Source organism: Fukomys damarensis, unplaced genomic scaffold (assembly GCF_012274545.1).
Source record: "Fukomys damarensis isolate Sample0158 unplaced genomic scaffold, DMR_v1.0_HiC HiC_scaffold_33, whole genome shotgun sequence".
Lineage (NCBI taxonomy): Eukaryota > Metazoa > Chordata > Mammalia > Rodentia > Bathyergidae > Fukomys > Fukomys damarensis.
This window is the reverse complement of record NW_022900945.1, coordinates 44677192-44705072: the sequence shown is the minus strand read 5'-3', so window position 1 is coordinate 44705072 and position 27881 is coordinate 44677192. Positions and strand designations below refer to the sequence as shown.

General features: G+C 36.7%; 1 protein-coding gene across 2 annotated transcripts in view; it reads right to left on the bottom strand.

Annotated features, from left to right (window-relative positions):
• The window catches only part of Hipk1 (homeodomain interacting protein kinase 1), a 40100-nt gene that overhangs the window by 2035 nt on the left and 10184 nt on the right, over positions 1-27881 (bottom strand). For both annotated transcript variants that reach the window (XM_033758051.1, XM_010631245.3), the window contains exons 2-14: positions 26192-26315; positions 17890-18009; positions 17009-17095; positions 15093-15277; positions 14668-14830; positions 13714-13939; positions 9657-9778; positions 8362-8496; positions 5367-5509; positions 4797-4979; positions 4148-4354; positions 2501-2742; positions 807-937 (exon numbers count right to left, since the gene is read on the bottom strand). In XM_033758051.1, coding sequence (XP_033613942.1) covers positions 807-937; positions 2501-2742; positions 4148-4354; positions 4797-4979; positions 5367-5509; positions 8362-8496; positions 9657-9778; positions 13714-13939; positions 14668-14830; positions 15093-15277; positions 17009-17095; positions 17890-18009; positions 26192-26315 — 2068 coding nt within the window. The remainder of the gene's footprint in view (positions 1-806; positions 938-2500; positions 2743-4147; positions 4355-4796; positions 4980-5366; positions 5510-8361; positions 8497-9656; positions 9779-13713; positions 13940-14667; positions 14831-15092; positions 15278-17008; positions 17096-17889; positions 18010-26191; positions 26316-27881) is intronic.

Sequence of the window (27881 nt, the reverse complement as noted above, 5' to 3'; positions counted from 1 at the left end):
TATTTTTCCTAACCTTTCTTGCCATTGTTTTAAGTTCTTCACATCCCTCTTGAAATGTGGAGTCTAAAACACATGCACTACCTCAAACTTACATGTGTACTTGCATGTGCTCTCTTCTCTCACACATAGTCACACCCTCATCTTGACACGTTTTCACTACTGGTAGACATCATACAAATACCAGAGTTTAGCTGAGAAAAGAGTGAACACAAACTAAAATAAAGTGACCCTCACTACCCATGAGATCAGATGGCAGGGGGTGGGGAGGAAATCCCAGACTCCAGCAACATGTAGGATTAAAACAGTTGATTTAAGTGCAAAAGAATTTCCCTGTTTCATGACTCAAGCAATGAAGGTGGGGCTCAGGATACTTATTATCTAAATACAGTGATGGTGAACCTTTTAGCGCTTTCAATGATATAAACAGCCTGCTGCGGCATGCATGCCATAGGGCCACCATCACGAACCTAGGATATAAAGGAAGAGAATCCAGCCTTGAAGTATATAGTAGTGCAGAACCAGGCATGGATAAGCATCCTAGGCGCTTTCTAAATTCCAGACATTTCTCTGATCTTCCAGGCTAAACCATGTAAGTCTGATGGAAAATCTGGAACATACATCCCAAATGCATTCAGAGCAAATGAAGAGACAAGGCACAGGTGGATTTGCTGCAGGCCACACAACACCAAGTTTTCTGACACAAAAGGAGCTTAATTTGGCTTTATTCAGCAGTCCAGACAGGAGCAAGGTTCCCCAGACAGTAACCACAGGGGGAGCCCCACACAAAAGCAGCCCCCAGCGCTTACCTGGCTTAGGTTGAGTGGCTGCGCTGCGCTGGCCGCACCACGTTGAGCTCGATACCCTGTGGGGGTGATACAGCATCCAGATGACTGCCCACTCACTGAAGCCACTGGCTTGGTCTTACTGCTTAGGAGACCTAAAAAGGAGCCAGAGCTTAGTATCGCTGAATCTCAGCTAGCATCACATTAGTTAGTCCACGTTTGTAAGTAATTTGCAAAACTCTCAAGTGTATCTTACTTCCTCGATTACATTTATACCAGAAGAACAGAAACTGCTGTCTTGCCACATAGGATCCTCAAAAGATTTACTTGAGTAAATGCTATCTAATCCTGTTACATACAGGAAACCCAATAGAAATACAAACATCAGACAGTCCCTACCCCCAAGGAGCCTGTAATATGATGTAGGATGGGATTAAACAAGTACAGAAATGATAATACGGAGCTGAGAAAGATAATGGTATTTCTTAGGATATTTAAATGTCAAAAGACTTTAAAGGACAAGCAAGATCCTCTCTTGTTGAATATGTACTGTGTCCAAATTCTAAGAAATTACAAGATAGCTGAATATAAAATTTTGCTTCCTTTAGTGTTCCAACAGGAAAACTGGTACATTTATTCAGTTACTTGTGAGACAGCTATATTCTTGGGGCCCAGGGGTGGAGAGAGGTCCTAATAATTCTATTCAGCAGCCAAGCATCAGAAAGTTCTACTTTGTCTTTAGCAGGACCATTTGACTACTACTGAGGAGAACCATATTGAGGCTTAACAGAATATTCTCAAATCAGAACCCTGTTTATGCCTATAGCAGTAACATAATCCATAATAAAACACTATTTATGCAAGTACAACACAGATGTCTGTGCTAACACCAAAAACTTATCCAACCCTTCCTCAGTGTAAAGTTACCACTAGGAGGCAGCTGCCTAGACAAGACTTCATTTCTGGGACTTTCTTGCATCTGGGTGAGAAATGTAAGTAGTGTTCAGTATTCTAGGCTAACTAGATTAAGAGTGGAGGTTGGCCACCACCAAAGTTTCTTTTCCATACAGACTGGGTGCGCCAAGGATCCCAAGGTGCTGGTCCTTACCCTACTGCAGCCCTACCAACCAGGAACACTTGCATTTGAAAGTTTTATGAGTAAAAAACTTCTAATATGATCAGCATGGAAACATGGGGATTTGTTAATGCAGCTAGTATTGCTCAAGTCACACAACAGCTGACTCAGGGAGACTACATGCAGCATCTAAAAGAGCAAAGAGGACGGCAGTAATTAGGCTGATAATAAAACCAAAAAAAAGCATCTGAAGGACATGCTGTTTTCAAAAAAACTTTTACAGTCATTTTCAATATTACCAAGTCCAGTTCTCATCTAGATTGCCAAATTCGAATCATGCATGGCAAATCTAGCTGCTTGCTAATTCTCTAATTGTTCCTGCTACACAATATGTCTTGTCTACTTTCTCCCACCAACAGTGACTGTGTCAGAGAGACTGACTCCACTGATACCATTTTTATATTAATCTAAACAAAATAAACATAGGCAAAATGATGGCAAAAATAATCTCATATCCCAGGGAACTGACTTCTGAATTAACTATTTGAAAATATTTAAGCCAGTAGTCTTGATCACTGGCAAAAATACTAAGCATAAACACATCCAACGAAAATTCAATTCTAGCTATAAAGACACCACTTACTTGAGGCCTGGGTTGCTACGGTGCAGTCACCAAGCTGAGTTTTCAGTGGAGGCACAATGATAGTGCGAGTGCCAGCACCATCTGCCATAACTCTGCCAGGGCCTTCCAGAAGTGGTCCATTATTGCCCCGGAGAGCACTCAGGGTATCAGTGCAATACGGGCTGCTCAAGGAAGAGTCAGAGTCTGGAGAATCATTAACAGTGACATAACTGATGACGTTAGACCTCGGCTTCAGGCCAGAGCTGAGGGAAGAAAATACATGAAAATTCAACTGCCTTTTTAAGCAACATGTCTTAGATGTCCCTCAATCTCTCACGTTAATGATGATAATGACAATAATAGCAGCAAACTTCTAAGTACCTATTATGTATGAGGCACTATTCTCATGCTCTACACCTATCTCAGTGAATCGCTACAACAATCCTGAGAAGGAGGTACTATTATCCTCATTTTGCAGGTGACGAAACTGAGGCAAAAGGAAATTAAGGAACTTGACCAAGGTCACATAAAGAATGAATGGTAAGACAGGATTCAGACCCAAGACAGAATGACTCCAGCGTCCACACCTATTCGATGTTGCCTCTTAGCCTTTTTATTTACAGTTATTTCATTAATATTTTTCCTACCACCTCTCTAGGCTATTAATCACTCCTTACTATCTCTAACCAAACTTCTCATCATGTTTGTTTGTTTTAAAGGTTCCTTCACTGGTTATTACCTTATTAACTTTAGCTTTTCCTAATTTTGTAACAGGCTGGGCTGCAGTCCAAGAACTCATGTCGTCTATACCCCTACACAATTTTTGTTACTCTTTCTCTTTTCCAAATCAATACGATGACCACTTTGAAAACTTAGCTTTTAAGCTACCATTTTAAAAACAGCCCTTCTAAACTAATAGGCTCTAAATTCCTTTTACTCTTGCAAGTTAGTTTAAATTTCACTTACACATGATTTTGTAAAGTCTCCTAAATTACTCTCCTGTGTGAATCCTATCTTCTGAGATAAAAGCAGGGGTATTTCCTCTACGAAATGCCGAACACCAAAGTCCAGGGAAGAACATAAGAAAAAAAAATCAAGGCAACTGACCACACACTAAGAGAGAAATGCATATCAAAGTTCTTAAACTTAACCCACTCCCTTTTAGTGAACAGCCCAGCTAAGGACTTCAATTACGGTGCTAGAATAAGAGGAATAATTTGGCATTTAAATTCTTCAGCTTTCAGGCCAACATAGCAGAAGGGGAAAAGAAAACACTCCTAACTTTTTCCAAAGAGGTTTTTGCAGATTAAGAAATTGCATGAATTTCAAATAGTCCCTTATCTACCTGCTCATTCCAATTAACTATTGTTCATATGCTTCTGTTATGCTGTTTTCAGACATAATGCTCCTTGAAGGCAAGGCTCATGCCTATAGTATAATGTGTATTCCAAGGCAGTACAGACTAACAACTTGATATAAACCTTCTCTCTACCTACCTAATGGAATAGGTTATAATATAATAGAAAACTTGACAATGTAAATGTTTTGGCTGATTCATGCAAGGCCATACTCCATTCATTCATATATATATATTGGTCCAAATTAGGCTACTTGCCTAATGCCAATAGTTTAAACCCAACAGAACCAAAAACCATTCACCTATCTTACCTACTGGGCTTATATTTATTGTCCTCTTCCTCATCAGTGTCACTTCGGATGGTGATGACACTTACAGGAGGGCTGGGGGTATCTGGAATGACGATTGGCTGATGCTGATCTTGGACAGGGACTAGGGAATTGTAAGAAGATGTGGTGCGGAGAGGACTGCTCCCAACCAGAGAATAGACTTGGGAAGGCAGAACATCCAGAGAGGATCTGTAGGAAAGGTTCACAGGGAAAATTGGTTCAGTCCGTGGCCTCCGAAATTACAAATCTTTGCTCTACACTGTTATCCAATTTTTTACCTCATCATTAAGCTAATATACTCAACTATAAACATCTTAATGAAAAATTAATTGCTCTGGTAAGATAAAAAGAAAATTTACTTTTATGTCCTCTATCTAAGGCTTAAATTTCACTATACACAAAGGGGGCAGAAAAATAAAAATATCATAAAGGCAGCATGCATTCAAAGTGGCAGCAAAGAAAAAGGATGACATAACAAGGACATACCCAGGTGAAAAGGTTAACTGTTGTTCAACCTGGCAGCTACTTGCTGCTTCATGCCAAAAATATCTGCACCACAACACTGTAAATGCTAGAGAACATCTCTCTCAAACTTGCACAGCTTTAGCCATCAGTTCTAACACACGCTTACTTGGAAGACACTGGAGCAGACTGCTTATTCTTCTTTGAAGGAAGGGAACTGGATTGTTGTTGTCTGACAACATGAGCAACGCCGACATTCAGGGGCTGGGCAGTGGCCAGTGTCACGTGGTTAGTCAGCAAGGATGGCTGCTGCATGATAGTGCTGTACTGGCTGCCATGAGAGTGGGCATTCCTGTACCAACGGAAGCAACAGAAGAGTGAAACAAGACTACTAGAAATAGGTATTAAAAACAACTGAGACAACTAAATACAGCTGCATTTTATTTGTAAAGTCAGGTACCAGGACTGCAAGGTTTTAGGATTGTACTATTTCATTTCTCATTGCTAAAGACTTTCTTTCAATATGGAGTAAATAACTTGACCTTAGAATTTATTGTTTTCCTATACTCCAAGTTTTCTTGTAATTCCATCCTGTAGTCTAATATGAACTGTTTTCTTAAAGGATTTCAAATAGAGTTAAAATTTCCCTTTACTTCCTACTCTCTCCTCAGTATTACATGCTCCTACCCCTAAAGGATCTGCCCTTGAAAAATCTCAGAGAACAACAGAGGGTACTCGCCTCCAGTCTGCTAGCTGCTGGCCACTCCCCATGGCCTCTGGAATTACTGCTGTGGGCTGGACAGAGTTGTGTAGTGCTACCCCAGGCAACTGTTGCCAAGTTGAAGGCAGGAGAATTTGCTGAGTTCCTCCAGGCCAAGCTTGCTGTAAGGAAACACACAGAAAATATCCAGATTTGACTCATTCTTGCCTTTTCTTCTGTTTTTTGATGAAAGAAAAAAAATCTGTATCTTAAAAAAAGTTGCTTATAGATTGTTAACTTGCAGAGATTAAAAAAGAAATGGTCAGAGGGCCTCATGACTACAAGTCTTAGGGAAGACAAAGAGAACATATTGCTTTCTCTTGGCTTCCTCTATAACCTGGCCACCAGGGTACTACAAAATGAAGATCCCTGCAGTTATAAGTTTCTGTTACACTAAAGACAAAAAGAGTCTGAAGTTCAGAGGCAGTAAGCTCTGGCTAAATTTCAGAAGTATCATTTTTGCAAAAATTGTAAAACATATATATCCCTAAAGAAAGTTAAGCAGAATCCCTTGGAATTGAAAACTTGAAATTCTAAAGTCTGAGCACCAATCAGATAAGACAGGAGGTTAACTTCAACCTATTAAACAAGCCAGAATTGTTCCCTTTCAGAAGGGCAGTAAGTAGTACTCAGAAAATGGAGCCAGATGAAGATGACCAAAGGTGAAATCCTTTAGCAAACAAATTTATGCCAGCAGGAGTAAGTTAATACCATCATTTATAGCCAAATGATAGAATTAAAAAATAAGCAATAAATAAAATATCTAAGAAATAGATGCAGAAAGCATATTGTTTCGGGCCAAGGGTTTAGCTCAGTGGTTCTACCTCCTGCCTCGCAAATGCAAGGACCCGAGTTCGATCCCCGGTACCAAAAAAACAAAAAACCAAAAAACTTCGAAAGCATATTGTTTCAATATTTACCTAAAACATATTTGTTTTAATAATCACCTAAAACATGTATCATTTATAGAAACATACTTCAACATAAAAACTAATCACTATAAGAAAATATGATTTTAGCAAGACATGTCACTTGCAATAGAGCAACAAATGTTTTCTGTACTTCTTACAGAAATTCTGGCATTTTCTGAACAAAGGGAAACAGATTTGGAAGTTTCCTCTTTAAACTTGAATTCTGCAGTACAATTACCTACAATTCTTGAGTACATATGGTTCTGTTTCATGTATTTCAAACTGCAAGGCCACCAACACAGTTTTATATATTTCTGCAAGTAACAGATCCACGTGTCACAAACACCGGTTCCAAACAAGAAAGAAGGCTTCAAAGCAGATAAACTGCAAACACGCCTGCTACCATACGCAGAATTTAAAACAAAATAAAACAAAACAGAAAATAAGAGAAGTAATGTTAAGTCACACCATGCGTCTTTTCCATAAGCCAACACCTGCACAAGACAAAGCATGTAGTTTAATACAAAGCAAGAAATAACATTCCAATGTGAGGCAGAAATCTGGTGTTCCAAGCGACGAACTGTTTTGACAGAGGAAGAACAAAAATATGCAAAGCTTAGCAAATGGCTAATGCAACTGAAGAAAAGCAGCAAAGAAGTGTCAGCTAACATCCTCAATCTCCAAACTGTAGGTGAGTAAGTTAAAACCAGCAGCCTGGATCAACCCAAGTTGGATCTGATTCCCTTGCACTTGGGCTTTATGCCTAATCTGGAAGTGACAAAGACTTTTAAAATGAAAACCAAGTAAGTTCCAGCCAAGTTAGTTTCTGGAGATGTTTTACTCACACGAGTAAGTACATGAGAAACAGCAAAAGAAATTTAATGCTACTTTGAAAGATGAGAAATATCAGGATTCAATATTATCAATTAGGTTTGAAAGTGCTTACTTTATTTTAAATTTCAAATAACAAAATGCTGGATATTCAGTAAAAATAAAACTTTGAACTCCCCCCAATAAAACAAACCATTCAAAAATCACCCTGAAGGTTACAAATACTGAATACGCCTCAGACTCCTGGGGCTTTTTCCTCTCTTTAAGCCTGATGTCACTACAACTACAGCTATGTTCACTGCCTTTAATAACAAAGATACTAGGTCGGGGAGTTAGCTTAGTGGTTTAACCACTTGCCTTGCAAGACCAAGGTCCTGAGTTCGATCCCTGGTACAAAAAAACAAAACAAAAACAAAAAACCAAACAAACAAAAAAACCCAAAGATACTATATTTTTATATAGTTTGTAAAACCTATTTTCATCTTTGTATTAAGACCCTACTTGTAGAATAGTTAATTTCTCCAAAAATCCCTAAAAGTTCACCCTTAACTTCAATCAAAAATATGACCTACAAGTACATTCTAAAGGGAACATTTTTAAATGATCAGAGGCTACTACCGATTATAAGTGTCAAAAAGAGCTATCTTTATGTAGTCACAGAAGGAAGGTTAATGTAAACTCAGAAAGCAATATATTAAGAGTACCTTAAAGCATTTCCACATGCGCAAAAGTTTTAGCTGCTCAAAAAAGCAAAAAAGCAAAAAAAAAAGAAAAGAAAGGAAAGGAAAGCTAACTTGCCAAGGAGATCAAATTTTGGCCATCCGGGTACCTGCAGCAGAGCCAAACTAAAGGCTATTTCTTTCATTCTTACGGAATGGAAAGTAAAAGGGCAGATAACAGGTAATAGTGTTGAAGCTCTTTTGAGGCTACACCAAGAGCACTTACCACACTAGCCTGGCAAAAAAAGAATCCAAGAGGCTCCTTACAGAGCCACACTGACCACAGACAGTGCTTCAGCAAATGTTGGGGAGGAAAACAATGAGACAGTAAAGACGTAGCAAGAACACAGCCACAAGATGGCACATGCTTCCATGCCCTCTGCAAAGACCAAGATAAAAAAATTGTTTGCAAAAATAAACCAGAAGAAAACAGAACAAAAACAAATAGGAAAAAATAAAAAAGAAAGAAACCAAAGAAACTCCGTTAGTAACACAATCAAGTGAGGGAATTACCAGTACAGCAGCAGTCTGTTCAACCAGCGCCGGCCGGCCGGCTGCGCAGCTCAGAGTAAAGGGCACTGCATACTGCGGTGTGATGGTGGCTACTTGAGGGTGGAGAGTTGCTACCATTAGTGGTGTACAGCTTCCCTGAAACGTAGATTAGGCAGGTGAGTGAAACAAACATTGAGGCAGAGTATCTGGATCAGAAGGTTCTCATTCCCCATGTTATTACTGACAATGAAGTAATTTCATATCACCTAAAATCCATGTACTAACACAAAACCTTCACTCTTCAAAGCACTGGCCCACTACGTTGAATGCTAATATGGCCTAGACAAGAAAAATGTAGCAATCTTTCTTGGGCCAGATTCAAGGGATCAATTCTATAAAACAAAGACATTTAGTGTATGAAGAAGTCTTCATTTTACTCATAAAATAGGGTTCTTGGATTCCAGAATTGCCTATGTCAAAATTTCCTAGGCCAAAAACATTTACATAGAGAACTTCAAAAGTAAAAGTTTTTTTTTTTTAATTATATAAGTGTTTCGTGATTTTCTTCATCAGCTTAATTTCATATTCATGAGAAGTACAATGTTTTCAAGATTTCTACAGTCTGGCTAAACACAAGAAATGAAAGAATGAAATACTTGAAGATTCATCCTGATGTAATTTAGCCTCTCAACTGTGATATAATTCTGTAAGTAGGCAAAAGGGACATCAAAGAAGCACAGTGGAACCTTGTTACTTTAGAATACAAAATTTTACCTGAGCACAGTGGCACACACCTGTCATCCTAGCCCTCTGAAAGGGTGAGACATGAGGATTGAGAATTCCAGCCCACCCTGGGCAACTTAGTGACTGAGACTCTTTCTCAAAAAAATTTTTAAAGAGCTGGGCATGCAGCTCACTATGAAGGTTCTGGTTCAATCCCCAGCACCACATGAATTTACATACACACACACACACACACACACACACACACACATACACACACACTCGCATGCACACATTGTTAAGATATTTGGGAGGGTGCAGGGACATGCCTCATTCCACAAACAGAATAAACTTTCTCAGGAGACCAATTCTCAGTGTCTGAACATCTTCCTTCAAGACTAAGAAGATACTGGCAGAGTTGTAATAATGTTAGGAATGAGTATATTGTTCAATTATAGATGTTTCCTTTTAAGACCACTGAATCATGACCAAGAAAGAGCTTATATTCAAAGCAAACACCATTTTCTAGAACAAAATATCTTTCTCAACAGTGCTTTAGCGCGAATGTGCACCTGCACCGCTCCAGCTTTTACCTGCGTAAGAACTCCTGACTGTATCTGCAGCGGCTGAGCAGCCGGCGCCTGGGGTACAATTGGCACAGCATTATCCATCCTCACAGGGAATCCAGAGTGTTTTGTTGTTGCTTGCAGACCAGCTGGGGAAAACAACACAGTTAAATGGCTTTTCCGAGTCTGAGAGTACTATTTGTTTTGGGGACTTTTATGGTTTATTTTTAGCTTTTCCACACACAGGTTTTAGTTTTAAACACTTGAGCCAAAGGAAGTTTCATTCTTGGAAGACTTGAGACTTAAGAAAAGGGAGACTTGGTTCCTTTTAGGGTAGATTAATGCAAAAGACACATGATACAAAGAGCTGGTTTAAGGGAATCCTAAAATTTTTTTGAAATGTAATAAATTTAAAAGACAATATTCATCCCATTCCCATCAACAGTATAGTCAAAAACAAACAAAAAACTTCACTTAATAAGTTACATTCATCTTTTAATTCATGGTATGGGGGAGTGACAAGTGGTTGTAAAACTAATGTTTTAAAAACAAAGATGAATATAATTGTAATTTTTGATTAAATTATGAAAAGCTTAGTAATTTATAATCTAAGTTCTCCTTTTGTTTAGAATGCTTTAAAGTATGTTTTTTCCTTACTCCTCAAAAAATACAAGCTAGTTCATACTTATTCACATATTTTATCTCTAATCAACAGAAAAATTAAGAAATCATGCCCAGGACAAAAATATTTAAAAAGCAGACATTTTAGCTTCTGGAAACCTTCTTCTACTTATTTTATAATCTGCTCTTCACTGACAGCTTTCTAATACAGCTCATCTGTGATTAAAGGACAGCCGGCAAAACCAAGAACTCTGCTGTCTTTAAAACAGTGACTACAGAGCCAGGGATTTAGCTCAGTGGTACTGCCGTCTGTCTAAAACAGTGATTATGTCTTATCTTTTTATTCATTATGCTCTTGGCACAAATGGCAACTAAGTATTTCCTATAAATAGGAATATTTCATTCTGTAAAAAAAGAGGGACTTCAAGACAGTTCTCTTTTACCAAGACGCAAGAGCCCTCAAAGGCTACCCTATCAAAACTTTCCATACAAAAAAAAATAAGAACCAAGAGATTTGTCATGCAAAGGTATAAGATCCCAATGATAAATGTAGCTGTACTGTATACTTGAAAAAAAATTCTATACAGAGAATGTTTGTTATTCCTGTAATCCACTAATCCATTAATTCTGTCAAACAAGAATAGAAATATTTTAAGTAGAAGACTCCATCAGTAACATTTCCTAAGCTATCACCAACTACTTTCTCTTAATATTACTACAGAGGCATCAAAGAAGCATAACTCATAAACCGTAACACTACTTTTGTCCATCTTCCAATTTCCACTTCAATAATTTGAGTAATTTAGTAAACAAGATGTCATTACGAAAAATCCATTTGAGAAAAGTACAAAGATGGACTAGTTTAAAACAGCCTAATGACATCTTTAAAAAAAATACTATTTAGCGCAGCGATTCTGCCGCTTGCCACGCAAGTTCAAGGACCTGAGTTCAATCCCCAGTACCAAAAAAAAAAAAAAAAAAATCCCTACTACTTATGTGACTATAAAAAGTAACAAGCGAAGATATCAAAATTAAAAAGTTGTTAATGAGGCTTCCTTTCACAATGCCATCTAATAAGAAAGCTAAACAACACACAATTCTTTATAGTCCCAGGACACATGGCTAACTTTAATGTTACTGAAATAGCCTCCTACAAAGTGGTATAATGGAGGAGGCAAAATTTAGAAGGAAATGTTCTCCACAGAAGTTCATCTATGATTCCCAGAGCAATAAAGTATAAAAGAACAAAATTACAGAATAGTCACCACTGAGCAAAATATATTTCTACTCTGCTCAAGTGGAATACTATGGAAAGTAATTTACAGTACAAATGTGACTCGAGTATTGGATTGCTAGAGCTACTTGGGCTCAAGCACAGGAGCAGTCAAGCTAGGTTAAAACTAGGTGCTGCTTTCCACCACAAATGAAAACAGAGTAACAATGGCAACACTTTGGGAAGGATGTCCCTGAATTCTGACCTAGAAGAGGTCTAAAGTTTTGTTTTTGGTAATTTTTGTTCTATTAAATATAGCCCAATAAATATGCAGACTCTTGGAAGTATGGAAAGAAGAGAAAAACTGCCAAATTGAAGTTTGGGTGTATTGTGAAAGAACGGATGGTGAATGGAAAGTGGGCAACCTGGAATAGAGGACTGTGGGTAGAAATGAGCCCAGTGGGATGGCTGGCAGGTTGACCAATTCTTTACAGATATTCAAGATTAAATACTAAAAGGCAATATGGAGTAACACTTCAAAATGAGCATGTGATGAATCCTACTGCCTAGGTTCAAAACATTGTTCGCTGTAAACAGTTACGAGGCTTTGGGCAGATGTGCATGTCCTATTTATAAATTGGGATAATGACACTATCTATTCCCTGGGTTGTTTCTGGGGATAAATTAATACATGTAAAACAACTTAGAAATTCTCTGGCATATGGCAATACATATCAGGTATCATCAACACCACCTTAATTTCAAAACTCCCCTTCATTTGAAAATTTTTAAATTTGCTCTATTAGCTCTTTAGGCTATTTATATTTCTAAATAGCAAAAAATTGTCTAAAGCTTACACTTACCTAATTATACCAAAAGAGACTAATTTACTTTCCCTTTCTACCTTTTCAGTTTATTTTGTTTTGTTCAAGAGACTTAAATGTTATTCTGTTTCACCGCTTAAATATCATGAGAATCAGCCTAAAACTTCAGCACCCCACATCTGAAAATCGTTTCACTGAACAATCAGTCTACCTCCAAAAACCCAAAGTACAAAATTTCCTATTATAAAGCATATGTAAGAAGTAACTGGTAAGTTAGGCTAGATTTGCATTTACAGATTTTGAATCTGCTCCTCTGCTCTCCCCGTGGGTTGTCCCTGGTTTAGATCGCTATTGCTCTCCTGTCCTCCAGGTAATCTCTCAGTCTCCCCCAGCCCCTTATTTCCTTCTGCTTGCTCCAACTCTGTCAGAAACCAAACAAACAACAGAATCAGTCAATAAGCAACTAAAGTAAAAAGATAAAAATGTTACCTGCTTCTATGTAAGTGCTATAAGAAGTCTAAATCCTACTTTATTCCCACAAAGTACTGACACTGACTTTTTTCCCTCTGGTATTGGGGATTGAACTTGGGACCTTGCGTTTGCAAGGCAGGTGGTGGAACCACTGAGCTAAAACTAAGTGCACTGTCAGGAAATACCTATAAAATAATTTTAACTTTCTGTATGTAACACATGGAGTCAGCCTGTTTCTTCAGCTGTTTTGTTCCTTTGTTAACAGAAGTTTACAAGAATAATATTAAGTCATAAACTGAAGAAGATATTGTAATTTTCCCCCCTGGTATTGGGGATTGAACTCAGGACCTTGCACTTCCAAGATAGGCACAGCACCACTGAGCTAAATCCCTGGCCCTTAATATCCCTGGCCCTAAATCCCTGGCCCCACCTAAGTACCTCAGCTTGCAGAATTTTTCAGTTAAATAAATAATGATCTTTATTACTAAATATAAGAGAGTTCTACATTCTTAATATGATTTTTAGCTTTTAGAATAAAATAACATTTTATTTGGGTGATTTTTTCATAATGGAATGATATAGAAAATTAGACACTATATAGCAATTCTGCTTAAAACAAATTTTTCAAATATATACATTCTGCCTACTGCACAATACAGGCTTATGCAAGATACATGATATAAATGCAAGGTCTCTCTCAAGGGGCAAAAAAACTGGTATTAGGAAATTCGATTAAGGAAATAAACTGAGCTCCTACAATATATCAGATAGAAAATAATAAGAGAGATAACCAAAGTAAAAAGGAAAAATACACCTTTTCATATCATTCAATTTCAGTTATTATTATCATCAGAGACAGTTTAAAATTGTCAAAGATAACAACTAAGCAACTAGATCTGCCCAAAGCAGGCAGGTCCAAAAAAATACCGTATGATACAGGAATTTCTCCACTTACTTTGAAAAGCAGGTGGACACACTATAAAAGTTTGTTGGAATGGATCTGTCTGAGTGCAAATCTGGGTGGTTCCAGGCTGCAAGGAAACACTTTGTTGGGCAACTCCAGGAACTGGTGCTGCAGATGACGGGTACAAAGCTGACTGGTAATTTAACAGTGAGACATCTGAATTAGCCAGAGAAAGAGTAGCAGCTGCTGCAGTAGAACTGGAGGCGAGAACACTGGCCTAAAAAAAAAGAATCAATTTGTACACTGATATAAAATGAAGATAGACAGTATTTCACATGTATTTACAAATATTACACAGAATCTATCCAGAACAATTCCGACCAAACCATCAAAACATAACATGAACTGTCTTTGAAATAACTTTCTGCTTAACAAATTTCCTCAACCCCTAAATTTAAGTATACTACAAAGTCCTGTACTGATTACAGCTACACAAACTTCAACAACTTATGCACAAAAATTGCTGCATGGAAAATCCAAGCAATCTGACATGCTCTTAACTTAAAAAGCAGACCTCACTAAGAAACTGGGAAGCTTACATCTTCAGAAAGAAATGTAAATATCACCGGTTAGCAAATAAATGCAAAATCATCTTTAATGTTAATTATTCAAAATACCCAGCGGTGAGTAATATAAAATTTTTCTCCTAACCAGGAGAGAGTCATTTGGCTAAAATTAATAACACTAACAGCATTAAGTAGTACAACTGACCTTATTTAACTATGTTAAGTAAGATTCATGAGAGCATGGAATAGGATTTAATTTTCTCAATATGTGACCACTGGGTATTATCAGTCTAACTTATCTTCCATCACTTTTGCCAACTAGAAAGTTCTTAAGCCATAAGAACACCAAAACAAAGACTAGTTTCTTTACTTCACCCTGTACTCTTAACTAGTTTCTATCCTACTTAAGCTCGAGTTTCCAAAATCATTTACTGAATACCTGATTGTGCACTGTATTGAGCTGGTTGCTGAAGCTCATGGTTAGATTTGTGCTTGTATTTGGGGCAACATGTGTAGTGAAGGGACTCTTGATCTGACTCACTGTATCATACATATGAACCCTCCGCTTGCAGATCTCCATGTTCTGGAAGCAAGACTTAACACTGAAAGAGATTAAGTACACTAAGTGAATGCTGAAACTTAAATAGAAAACAACTTAAAGACAAATATCAAAGTTTTTTAAAGAACTTTCAAAAAAAAAGATTCAAGTCTTTATAATCATAAAAAATACACATCTCATTTTTAATTTCATGCTTTTTCAATGAGAAAGAAAAGCATCGTGAGCCACATACATGAGCACCAAAACTGCTACTAACTTGACAGTTCTATGACGGATGGAAAAGCGTCGGACTATACCATACTCACTGATTGCTATGTGGAAAATCCAGAAGGTGAGTCATTGTCACAAACTGATGGTTAAGAGTTTTCAGGGGAGTGATTCTCTTATCTGCATCAATTGTTAGCATTTTTTTTAACAAATCAATGTATTCTCTTCGATCAGCCTTCTCTGCCAACATGTCTGTTCCCTCTAAGTCCGTAGACATATTCACCTTCCAAGGAAATTTTAGAAATATTACAGTTCTTTACTTAAATATACATTAAAGCAATTAACACACTGGCTTTTCTCTCCAAAAGAGAAAAAGTAAACATTTCATGTCAGCATTTGAGATAAAAGAAAGCTGGGGAAATGCTTTTCATCACACTATAATTTTCACAGGTGAAAACTTTTGTTATACTGAGAGGTAGACTAAAGCCAAATAAATTGTTTTAAAAATTTTGGAAGAGCTGAGGATTTAGGTCCGTGGTTCTGCTGCCTGCCTTGTAAGCACAAGATTCCAAGTTTGATCCCCAGTACCAAAAAAAAAAAAAAAAAATTTTTTTTGGAATAAATAAGCAGAAGTGATTATTACTTAAATATAAAAGTTTCTATTGAAAAGGTTAAATGAGGGCCGGGAATTTAGCTCAGCAGTTCAGTGGCCTGCCTTGCAAACACAAGGACCCGAGTTCAATCCCCAGTACCAAAAAAAAAAAAAAAAAAAAAAAAAGGTTAAAGGACATAGTAAGTATAAAGTGTTTTTAAACAGTTTAGAACATAATAAGTACTCAATAAATGTTAGTTCTTTTTTAAATTAATTTTATTGGTACATTTAAGGTATATAATGACATTCGTCTAAGAACTTTGCACCTTTACATGCTCCATCTTGGTTCTTATTTTTTTCCCCATCCCCCTGCCCCTGCTTTAACTCTCCCTGCCTATCTATAAAGACTGTTTTCATTTTTTTCATCTTCTCATATTAATTCCATTCCCTTCTTTCTTTTTCCCTACCCCTCCCGCTTCCCCTTCCCCTTTACACCTTTTCTTCCTATTTCATATTACCTATTATACCTTTTAGTCCTTATTTACACTATCAGTTTCTTATACTAGAGAAATTATTCAGTATTTATACGTGTGTCATATTTATTTCACTTAAGAGCACGGCCTCAATGTGCATCAATTTAGCTATGTCTCAAATGTTAGTTCTTATGTTATTATTTAACAGTGAAAATAGGACAAGAGAAACCTTCATAAACAATATTTTAAAATATTAGCCAGGCATGGCGGCACACACTTGCTATCCCAGAATTCTGAGAGGCTGAGGCAGGAGGATTACAAATTCAAGACCAGAATGGGAAACTTAGCAACTTAGCAATTTAACAAGGCCTGGTCTCCCATCAAAAATAAAAATGGTTGGGAATGTAGCTAAGTGCAAAACACCTGGGTTCAATTCTTAATATCCCCCTCAAAATATATGTATATAAAACAAAATAAAATACACATAGGCTAGGTGTGGCGGCACACGCCTGTAATCCCAGCACTCGGGAGGCTAAGGCAGGAGGATCGCTGTGAGTTCAAGACCAGCCTGGGCTACATAGTGAGTTCCTGGTCAGTCTCAACTATGTAGTGAGACCCTGTCTCAAAACAACAAACAACAACAACAACAACAACAACAAAAGATAACAATGCTAGACTGGGTGGCAGCAGAATTGGAAACCTGGTCTGACGTGCTGGGCATAACTTTTTTGGTAGAAACTGAAAACAAGTAACTAAAAATACAGATTATGGGTTGGGGATATAGCTCAGTATCACCACACCTGCAAGTGCAAGGTCCTGAGTTTGATCCCTGGTACCACAAAGAAAAAAACAAACGACAGACTAAATGTATCTCTAGTATAACCAGTAGAACTGTATCTCCGATTAAAGAAACATAAATGTCTGGCCTTCTAAAAGCTGCCATAGTTACCTGAGCCATGTCATCTAAACAATTAAAAATGTACTTCCGAGCCTCTTTTGATTTTATTCCAGTCTCCAATTCATGTTCTTCCGGAGTCTACAAAATAAGAATTTTTAAAAATTCCATCCGTATGTTATTCTGAAGTTTATAAATTAAAGCCAGCATATATAGATAAGTGTTGTCACTTTGCCAACCACAGATGGCACAGATTACAAACAGAAATTCTGAGGGAGCTGCAACCTTGCTCTCCAGTCACCCCTTCAATAATGATAAACATGCAAGCAATGATGCAGTACCCTCTTCAAAACTACTGGGTAGGAAAGGACGTCATCATTTTGCTCTTAAAACTCCCCTGAATGAACCAATATTTCAAATGCCGACTAGTCAATAAGCTCTGAAACAGACTGTCACAGAGTCCATCAAATTACTCAGAGATTTCTCAAATTAAAGGAAAAGGTTCAAAAGTAAAAGGTAGATACATGTGGAAAAAAAAAAAAAAAAAAAAAAAAAAAATTTTTTTGAAAGAAGAAAACACACAAGGCCTGAACATCAGCAGTCAGTATATTATGTTGTTTACCACATATATTGAGAATCCTCCACAAAAGTCATTACTAAATTTCTCTAATTCTTCATATTATTCAGTGGTGATACTATTCTCCACTCCCTCTCAACTGCTAATTCAAAATATACAAAATATCCTCAGCCAACTAAACTGGCACTTAATTGTCTTTCAACTAAAGATAAGGTGGTCAAATTGATAAATGAAATAATTTTTGAAAGTGTTTCCTCCTCCAAACATACCTTCCCCCTCTCTTTTGCCCCCTCAACCTCAAAAATGTATTAACTAAAGCCTGAGTCCAGGAATGGGCAGTAGAAAAGGGAAAACAGACCTTAAGCCTCCAAAGTGGGTACCCCAAATTAGGATCTCTGTTGAAAAACCTGGTAGTTTTTGTTCCAGCACTGAGAAGATATTCAGCTGGTAGGCCTTGTGTTTGAGAAATGTACCGAATCTGAAATATCAAAGTATCAAACATCATTTGGAATGAAAAAGGAAATTATGAAAGACTTTTACCTTAAAACATTAATTCTAGCCAAGAAAAAAAAATAGAAGGTACTGCCAAGAAATCACTTTAATCAGTACTATTGAAATTTAGCTCTAAATAATCTGCAAATATATATTAACCTATCCACAGGTAATACCCAAACATTCATTCAGTAATTACCACATTACTATACCTGCTGTTTAAAAAGAAACCCAAATTTTAAAGTTTTGAGTATAATCTTTTCTTTTGCTTTTTTGTTAAACTTTTTTTTTCCAGATTTAATTGAGTTTATTGGTACATTTTAGGGATACAGTACAGTTACATTCATTGTTGGGATCTTGTACCTCTACATGACAAGCCTTGATTCTCATTTTTTCCCCTTACCCTGCCCTCCCTTGTTAAACTTTTAATATGAAGTTCAGAAAACTTTAGATTTCTAGGACAGAACAGAATAGTTTCTAAAAACCCTTTCTTCATGAATTACTTTTTTTTTTCCTTTTTTCAAATGTATTACCAAATGAACTAAAAGATTAGGAAAATTTTTTCCTCAAACTTTCTTCCTGGGCAACCCATTTGGGACCCCTCCTGTCTCTCGGGAGCTGTTATTATTCCCCTTATTCCCCAATAAATTTTCCTACTCTTAAAAAAAAAAAAACCAACAACTTTCTTCCTTAGGTATTATATAGCTCTTATCAACTGCCCCTACTCTAAACAGAGACAAAGCTTTACTCTCATACCAGAAAATATAGGAATGAATTCAGCTTCTCTATCTATCTTTACATCAGTACAGGGCAGATACTACATTTCATTCAGTCAATATTTATTGATCACCTATTATGAACCAGGATAGAAGTTCTCAAAGTGTGATATGGGAGAACCCCTGAAGGTCTCCAAGACCTCTTCAGGAAGGTCTATGAATAAAAACTGTTTTCATAATAACGCTAAGATAACACTAAAAACTTCTTTGCTCTTTTCAACTCTCTTTTCACGGATATGCAATAGAGATTTCCAAAGATCACACGAGATGTCATTGCTCTCTTGGCTACGAAATGTGCTTGTGTATTTTTCTTTCATACAGATTTTGCTTTAAGGGTTGAGGGTGTAGATAGATGGTACAGTGTTTGGCTAGCATGCATGAGTCCCTCAGGTTCAATCCTTGGCATAAAAAAAAATTGTTTTATTATTCATTCATACCTATGTTTGCTTCTACAATTCTTTCCAACCAGGAAAGCAACAAAAGAGGTGATCTGCTTCTCTTCCTACCTTTGAAATCAACACAGAGCCTTTTTTTCTTTTAAACAGACCCACACCACGTATGAATGGTTACTTACAGCTAATGTGAAATCAGAAATTTATAAGCAAGGGAAAAATATCTTACTTTCCATTTCTCCTCACTCCCAAAATTTGCAGTTTTAAATTCTAATGCAGTATATATTGATAGATAGAAAATACATAAACAAAGATCTTTAGGAACCTCACTAATATCTTTCTTTATCCTCAATTTTTTAAGAATATAATGGAGTCAGTATCTACCGTTACAAGACAACTTTAGACAACAGCAAGCTCAAATCTATAGGAGTTAACCTAACTTGAAACCAATCTGTAACATCAGCAAAAACAAAACAAAACAAAACAAAAAAACCCTTAAATGTGTTAAAAACATTTTAAAGGTGTAATGTTTTTAAAATCCAGGACAAATTTTGTACAATGAAATAGGTGGACATGTGAAAATCTCACAATATACAAAGTAGAAAAGCACATTATAAATTAAATACACCTTAAATTTTCTTTGAGAATTACATTTCATTGACTCAAAGAGCCACATGTCTTCACATTAACATCTTTGAAATCAGGCTGTTAGAGCTGATGGCTATCAACATCTAAGCAGTAGCATTCTTAAGAGTTACAGAAAAATGGTGTGTCTCTCAATCAAAGGTATCTTTCTTACATTTGAAAAATTTGCTATTTTATATCCATAGTTTTTATTTTGAACAAAATGAGATACAGCCATTTTCATGTATTCTTTCAGTAAGTATTTACTAAGGCAAGCAGTGGTGATTTTACAAACACAGTTCTTGTTCTTACAGTACGCAGTCTAATAAGGGAGAAAAACATTGTATAATTCAAACTAAGTTAGCATTTGGGAGAAATGAAAATAAAGGTTCCCACAGAAACATATCACAAAGGAATCTGAACTAGACTGGTGAGGAGTTCTTTGGGGAAGTGGTACAACTGATAAAAGATCAAGCACTGACTAAGCGACCCAAGTGTATGGTGGTAAAGTACTCCAGACTGTGGGAACCGTCTGTGCAAGGCCCATGCTTGAAGGAAGCATATTCTTAACCAAGGCTGAAATGACGCCAATGGGACGGAGGGTGGGGGGGTGGGAGGGGGTGCTAGGTCCACAGAAGGCCTCAAAGGCTGTATGAGGGATTCAGCCTTTTATTCTAAAATCAACTAGAAATCACTAAAGCCAAAAGGGAATGGCAAAAGACAAATTTGTCTTTTGAAAAAAAATCACTCCAAACAAACAAAAAGGGGGGGGGAGAAGGGGAGGGAGAGTGGGAGGAAGAGGAAGAGGAAGGGGGAGGAGGAGGAAGGAGGAAGAGGAAGGAAGAAGAGGAAGGAGGAGGAGGAAGCGGGGAGGAGAGGAATAAGGAAAAATTCACTTGGCAACAATGACTGGAAAAACACCAGAGCAGAAAAGGAGATACGGTCTAGTAGCTCAAGTAAGTGATCAAGATACCTAGGACTAGTGTAATAGCAGTAGAAAAAAATGAATATAATCAGAAGTATTAGGGTATAGAGAGTCAAGAGATAAGCACACACATGTACACACCTACACACATATTGCAAACTACATTTTCCTTCATAGAATTTATTTCAGTTCTATTATATAATTATTAAGGTATTTCCCATTACCAAACTCTGGGTAAAGACAGTATTTTATTCAGCACTGAATCCCTAGGGTCCATGAAGTAGGAATTCAATAAACACAGGATGGGGGTAATGGGGAAATGAATATGTCATGTGCATGTATTTTAATGTGCATAACCAATATGCATGAATAAAAACATGATAAAATTATTAATACACAAATATAAAATACTGTATATACCAAAACAGAAGTGGTTACTTTTGAGTAGTAGAAACTATAGAAATTTGAAATCTTTGTCTCTTGGCTTGCTATATCTCTTCTAATTTTTCTATATTGATACACTTATGAAATTAAAACATTAAAAAATTTTTGATATAAATTGAGAGGATTTCATTGTGAAAACAGAATGGGAAGCCATCACCCCAAATGCTTCCATAAAATAGTTTATTAATAAAAAGTTCACATTGAAGCAAGTAAAAAAATACTGTCATTTGTTATTTTAAACAATTAAAATGTGTTTGACAATTTGAACCCATCAACTAATACCTAGAGAGCGTACACACATTTGACTTCAAATTGATCATGCATCTGGCACGCTGGTGGACGTCTGTAATCCCAGCACTCTGGGAAGCTGAGGCAGGAGGATTGTAGGTTGAATCAGGCTGGCAACTTACTGACTTAGTGACCATCTCAAAAACAAAAAGTAAAATAGGGTGGGGAATTTAGCTCAGTGGCACCATACCTACCTTGCAAGGGCAAGGTTGAGTTCGATCCCTAGTACTGCCAAAAAAAAAAAAGTAAAATAAAGGCTGAGAATGTAGATCAACATGAAGGTTTAATTCTCAGTACTTAAAAAAAAAAAAAAAAAAAAAGTAAAATCTCAGTTATAGTACCTAGGAAAAATCCACAGCTAGCACCATACTTAATAATGAAAACCTATGCAGAATGTGTTCCCAAAGTCGGGAACACAAGGGTGTCCACTCAGAATATTTCTATTTAACACTGAACTATAACTTCAATGCAAAGTACTTAGACAGGGAGAAAAAAGGCAGGCACAGTAATACACACCTGTAACCCCAGAATCAGGGAGGCTGAGGCAGGGGGATCACAAACTCAAACCCATCCTGAGCAACTAACTTAGTGAGACCTTGTCTCAAAACAAGCAAACAAACAAAAAATTAAAAATGGGCTGGGGATATAACTCAGAGTGAAGGCCCTAGGGTTCAATCCCAATATTGGGGGCTGGGGTAACCCTGCTACATCAGAAAAGACATAAAATTATACCATGGTCTTGCATGTAGAAGTCATATTTGATAAGGAATTAATATCCAGAATATATAAAGAAATAAAACTCAACAACAATCAGCTGAGCACAGTCAGTCATGCATACCTGTTAATCCCAGCTACTCAGGAGGCTGAGGCGGGAGAATGGCAAGTTCAAGGCCATCTTGGCCAGGCATGGTAGAACACACTTGTAATCCCAGCACTTGGGAGGCTGAGGCAGGAGGATCACCGTGAGTTCAAAGCCAGCCTGGGCTACATAGTGAGTTCCAGGGCAGCCTGAACTGCATAATGAGATCCTGCCTCAAATAAATGAAAAAGGCCAGCCTGGGCAACTCAGCAAGACCCAGTCAAAAAAAAAACAAGGCTGGGAATGTAGCTCAGTAGCCCAGTGTTAGAATACTTGCCTCACATGTGCAAGGCCATGGGTTCAATCCCCAGAGCAGTAAAAATAAATAAAAATTTTAAAATGGGCAATATGTTAACTGGCAACTGAGCAAAAAATATACAAATAGTCAATGAGCACATGAAGAAAGATGTTCAACATCACTAATTATTAGGGAACTGCAAATCAAAATCACAATGAAAAGCAACTTTATACACAGAAGGATAGCTATTATTTTTAGAAAAACCACAGGAAAAAACAAAATGTTGACTAGGAGGTCAATTGCAGTCTTCATGCATTGCTGATAACAATGTAAAATGGTGCAGCCTCCGTGGAAAAGCTTGACAGCTCCTCAGAAAGTTAAACATAGAATTTCCATGACCGAGCAATTCTACTCCAAGTAATATACACCCAAAAGAATTAAAAACAGGAAATTAGATACCCATCCTTCAATGTTTATGGAAGCATTATTCACAATAGCCAAAAGGTACCCAAGGGTCCATTAACATATGAATAAGGCAAACAAAATGTAGTATACACCAAAATGGAATACTATTTAGCCATAAAAAGAAATAAAGTTCTGACTTAAATAAACTGCAGTAGGAAGGGGCTTTGAAAACATTGTGCTGAGTAAAAAAGGTCAACCACAAAAGACCACATATCGTATGTGATGAAAATGATATGCCAGAACAGGTGAATCTAGAGAGAGAAAAAGTACATTAGTTGGAGGAACAGAGACATAAGGGGAGGACAGGGATTAACTGCTCATGGTTTTTTATAGATAAAAAAAGTTGTAAACCTGATTTACAGTGATAGTTGCAAAAACCCTGTGAACACACTAGAAACCACTGAACAGTAGCTTAAATGGCTGAACTGTATACATTGTGAATGATAGCTCTATAAAGTTATAAATAAATAAATAAATAAATAAATAAATAAATAACTCGGGGCCAGAGATTCAGCTCAGTGGCACCATGCCTGCAAGGCTCTGAGTTCGATTCCCAGTACCAAAATCAAAAGCAAACTCAGCTGGATCCCGCCATAGAAATCCTTTGGTGTTACCAGTGCTGCACCAAGATAAACTATTCCTAATCTTGCTCCCCAACAGCACCACCCTATTTATTCAATATGGGAAAAAGTACTTCCTACTATCACCCAGTTTCACATCAACACACTGAAAAATTCTCATAACCACAAGACAAATTCTTTACAAGGAAATCCCCAGTTGTACCTCAGCTTCTAAATCCAACTTTACAACTGCCTTTTTTTTTTTTTTTTTTTGGTACCAGGGATCCAACTCAGGACCCTGTGCTTGAGAGGTAGGCAGGGACACCACTGAGCTAAATCCCCAGCCTCTAAATCCAATTATCCTTGCTTCTGCTTCCTAGGAAATTTACAATATTAATCTGCTGTTTAAGTACAGCCTCAAAATAGTTAATCTAAAAATGGCACTCTCCGAGGCTGTAACTGCCCAGAGCAAGGTTTGTTAATCAGGAGCCTATGAATTCCTGGAAGTTGTATACAAATCAATGTGTGCATATTTTCTGCAAAAGTTCACAATGCTCGGATTCTCAGCAGGGATTTCGAGCCAAAAAGGAGTAAGAATCATTAGTCTGGTTCAACCAAGACTGATTATGATCATTTATTCCCCATCATACTTTTTAAATAAGGAAGCCAGTCTCTCACAAGGTAAAGGAAAGATTAAAAATTTATAAAGTATAGTGTAACTGGTTGATTAACCCATGTATAACACTTTTTAAATATGTATTTCTCTCAAAGTCATGTTCAAAAAGTGAATTTTTTCTAGGTGTGATGGTGCAAACCTAAAAGCCCAGCACTCAGGAGGCAGGAGGATCACAAGTTCAAGGCCAGCCTGAACTACATAGCGAGACCCCATCAGAAAAAAGAAAAAAAAAAAAAAAAAAAAAAAAAACTCCAAATCTTTTTGGAAGCTGTTAAGAGCTTCATCTACTCAAACTGAGGAAAAGAATTCTGGACTGCAAAGTGGAAAACATGGGTTTGCTATTTTTTCCTTCTAATCATTTGGTAACTAGTGATTTCTCATTTAAAAAAACAAAAAACAAAAACAAAACTGATTCAAAATAACACTTGTGCATCTGCTATGTGCCAGACACAATGTCAGGAACTAAGAATGCACTGGTGAAATGAAAATCTCTACCCTCAAGGAGCTTGCAGTATATACAGCATATAGGGTAAAATCATTTTTTCTTAACAAGAAATGAGAATTCACAATTTACTTCCATGGGAAAACTTTTCCTAAACCGAACCAATTCCTTAGGAGACTGTAGCCTATCTTATCCTAAAGTTGACTATTTTCACACACAGATCATTTATTACAGTACTTTACAACTCAGATGATTCCTCTCATAAATCTCTATTTTATCTGGCAGAGACCCAATCTGTATCCTAACTTCTGGGACCTAATGTGTTTCAGTCTGAAGAAAGTACTTACTGCAGTGAGGGTTCATACATAAAACAAAATGACAGGGCCAGATTTAGCTCAGTGGTGCTTCCACCTGTCCCACAAGTGCAAGGTCCCAAGTTCAATCCCCGGTACCAAAAAACATAATAAAATAAAATAACAACAGCTCTGAGTGAGTTACAGGTTCTCTCTTAAAACTCTAGTTCTTCATCCTCCCTTTGTTTTCATATTTTAATTCACAAGACAGAGCAATTAACTAAAGTCTCTAATAAATCAGCGTAGAGCTAGAAAAGTACCAATCTCAGGTAAAATAAAATAAAATCCCTTTGTTTTTTATAGAGTTGAAACATAATCTCAGACCAAGAAGAAAGCAGGAAAATTTCTAGTATTCTTTTAAAAATTCATTGGTAAAATTGGACTCCTCTTTCCCCAGGGTCTAAGTAATAATACTTCTTTTTCTCTTAAATCTAAACAAAGCAAGGGTTGGAGTGCCAATCTCCTCCCCCCATAGCTGAAATTCACACAGAACTTTTGACTCCCCAAAAATTTAATCATTAGTAGCCTGCTATTGAGTCTTACCAATTACACACAGTTTGTAAGCTATATACATCATATACTTTAAATATATGCATGAACTTCAAGAGATCACTTTTTTCTGTGACACACAATTTACTGGAGAGGTAAGTGCTCATGGAGAGATGATTAACATCTGGTAGCTTTTTAAGTAGATACTACCCTTGAGCTTATCACAGGAGGTGACTATGAAATTACCACAGCAGTAGTGTAGTATGGACTATAGCTAAGTTTATGCAGTTATGATTTAATACCAAGTAAGTCTTTACATTTCACTCAACTGAATGGCATCATGTATGGTCTGTGTGTGTTACGTGCTAATAAAATTTAACTTACTCTAATAGATCTGTATATACTTTATAGTAGGAAATTATCTATAATCTATATATACTTCATGCATTTGTGATAGATCAAACTTTTCTTAATATCTTTAATACTTCTAGGCTACATGGCTTGTCTTTTATTTGTTACATCTCCAAAAAGAAAAAGAAAAGACAAAAATCTGCGTGTAAGTGGATCCACAAATATCAAGCCCATGTTGTTCAAGGATCAAATGTACTTGCTTTCTGTTCCCATCAAATACTCTTACCTGATCATATTCTGAAGCACCAGGATAAAGAGGCCATCCCAGGAACAGCTCAGCTATTACACAGCCCAGTGACCACATATCAATAGCTTCACAAAATGGTAATCCAAGAATAATTTCTGGGGCTCTAGCGAAAACAAAAGTATCAAATGAAAAATAAACATTATTTGGGGAAAATAACTATGTTGACTAAATTCTGTTTTAGTATCAGCAAAAGGCGTATTTATGTAATGAAATTAAAAACAATCTTTAGTAATCAGTTAGTCTTGCAAAATTCTGGGCAAGATGTATTTTAGAAGTCAGAATTTTTTTAATTTCAGAAAGGTAATACAGAACATAAACTATACATTACATAAAAGTACCAATGGAATTCAAGGCAGTGTTCCATAATCAAATACATTGATATTTTTGTAACAAAACAATGAGCAGGTATATTAAGTTGGCTAAATTGCCAATAAATGAGTTTATACAACTTAGGAAAATATTTTCAGTTTTGAGAACTAACTTTCTAAATACCAGGGTCACAGATAAAGAATCATGCCTTCCTTTTACTTCAGCGACTTTTTAATTATATAAAAAAAAATCAATTAAATGACCTGGTCAATAAATACATCTCTGTGACAAAAACGCTTCCTGAAGAGACGCGCTGTTTGAATCCAGGGACAGCTTCTCAGAGTTGGAATCCTAGCTCTATTTAACAGCTGAAGGTACATTACTTAATCTCTCTGTGCCACAGGTTCCTCAACAATAAAATGAAGACAAAAAGACTTTAAAGAGTTACTGATAACTTCAAGTAAAGAAATATATATATATATATATTACAGCTTTTGGACCAGTGCCTGGCACATGGCAAGCACTATATGCATTTGGACATAATAACTATTACTATTATATTATTTTATAACTGGGAACTCTTCTTTTGTGCTTTTAGAAATATTCCTTTCCATTGGTGCTTCAAGTAAGAAATACAACTCCAGGGAACTTTAAAGAGAAGACAAAGGTAATCCATAAACAAGAACTTTATATATATGACCATATCTAAAATAAAACTATTATCCCCATTATAAAAGATGAAGCAGAAGCAAAGTCAGATTAATGGTCCAAAAATACTCAGTAAATGGAAGAGCAAGGATTTGAGTCTGTGCAGTCTGTCTGACTCCAGAATTAAGTACATTACACTATCTTTTATGAGTAAGTTACACAGACACCCATCTGTTTGCCACAGTACTACACATGAGTCTTTCTCACATGTGACTAAAGCTAAGAGAAAAATGGGCTCAAAATGCCCTTAAAATACAGCTCAATGGTACATTCACAATGCCCTGGTTCAACTCCTAAGTAGCTGTGTTAAGCTACTTAACCTCCTACTTTCTTTGTCCAATGGAGATAATACTTTATTACTTTATTATTAGAATCTAAGTGTCACTGGTTACAGATGCAACCTTAGTTATGTACCACTTAAAGTAAAACCACTACCATTAAATTAAAATATTATTCTTTGCAAGAATCTTCATAATTTTGTAGATTTTAAAATGTGCAATTTAGGGCCAGGGATCTAGCTCAGTGGTTCTGCCACCTGCCTAGCAAATGAAAGGTCCCAAGTTCGATTCACGGTATCAAAAAAATGTGCAATTTAGAACTGATGATACACAATGATACGTTTTTCTTTCTCTCTCTTTTTTTTTTTTTTTTT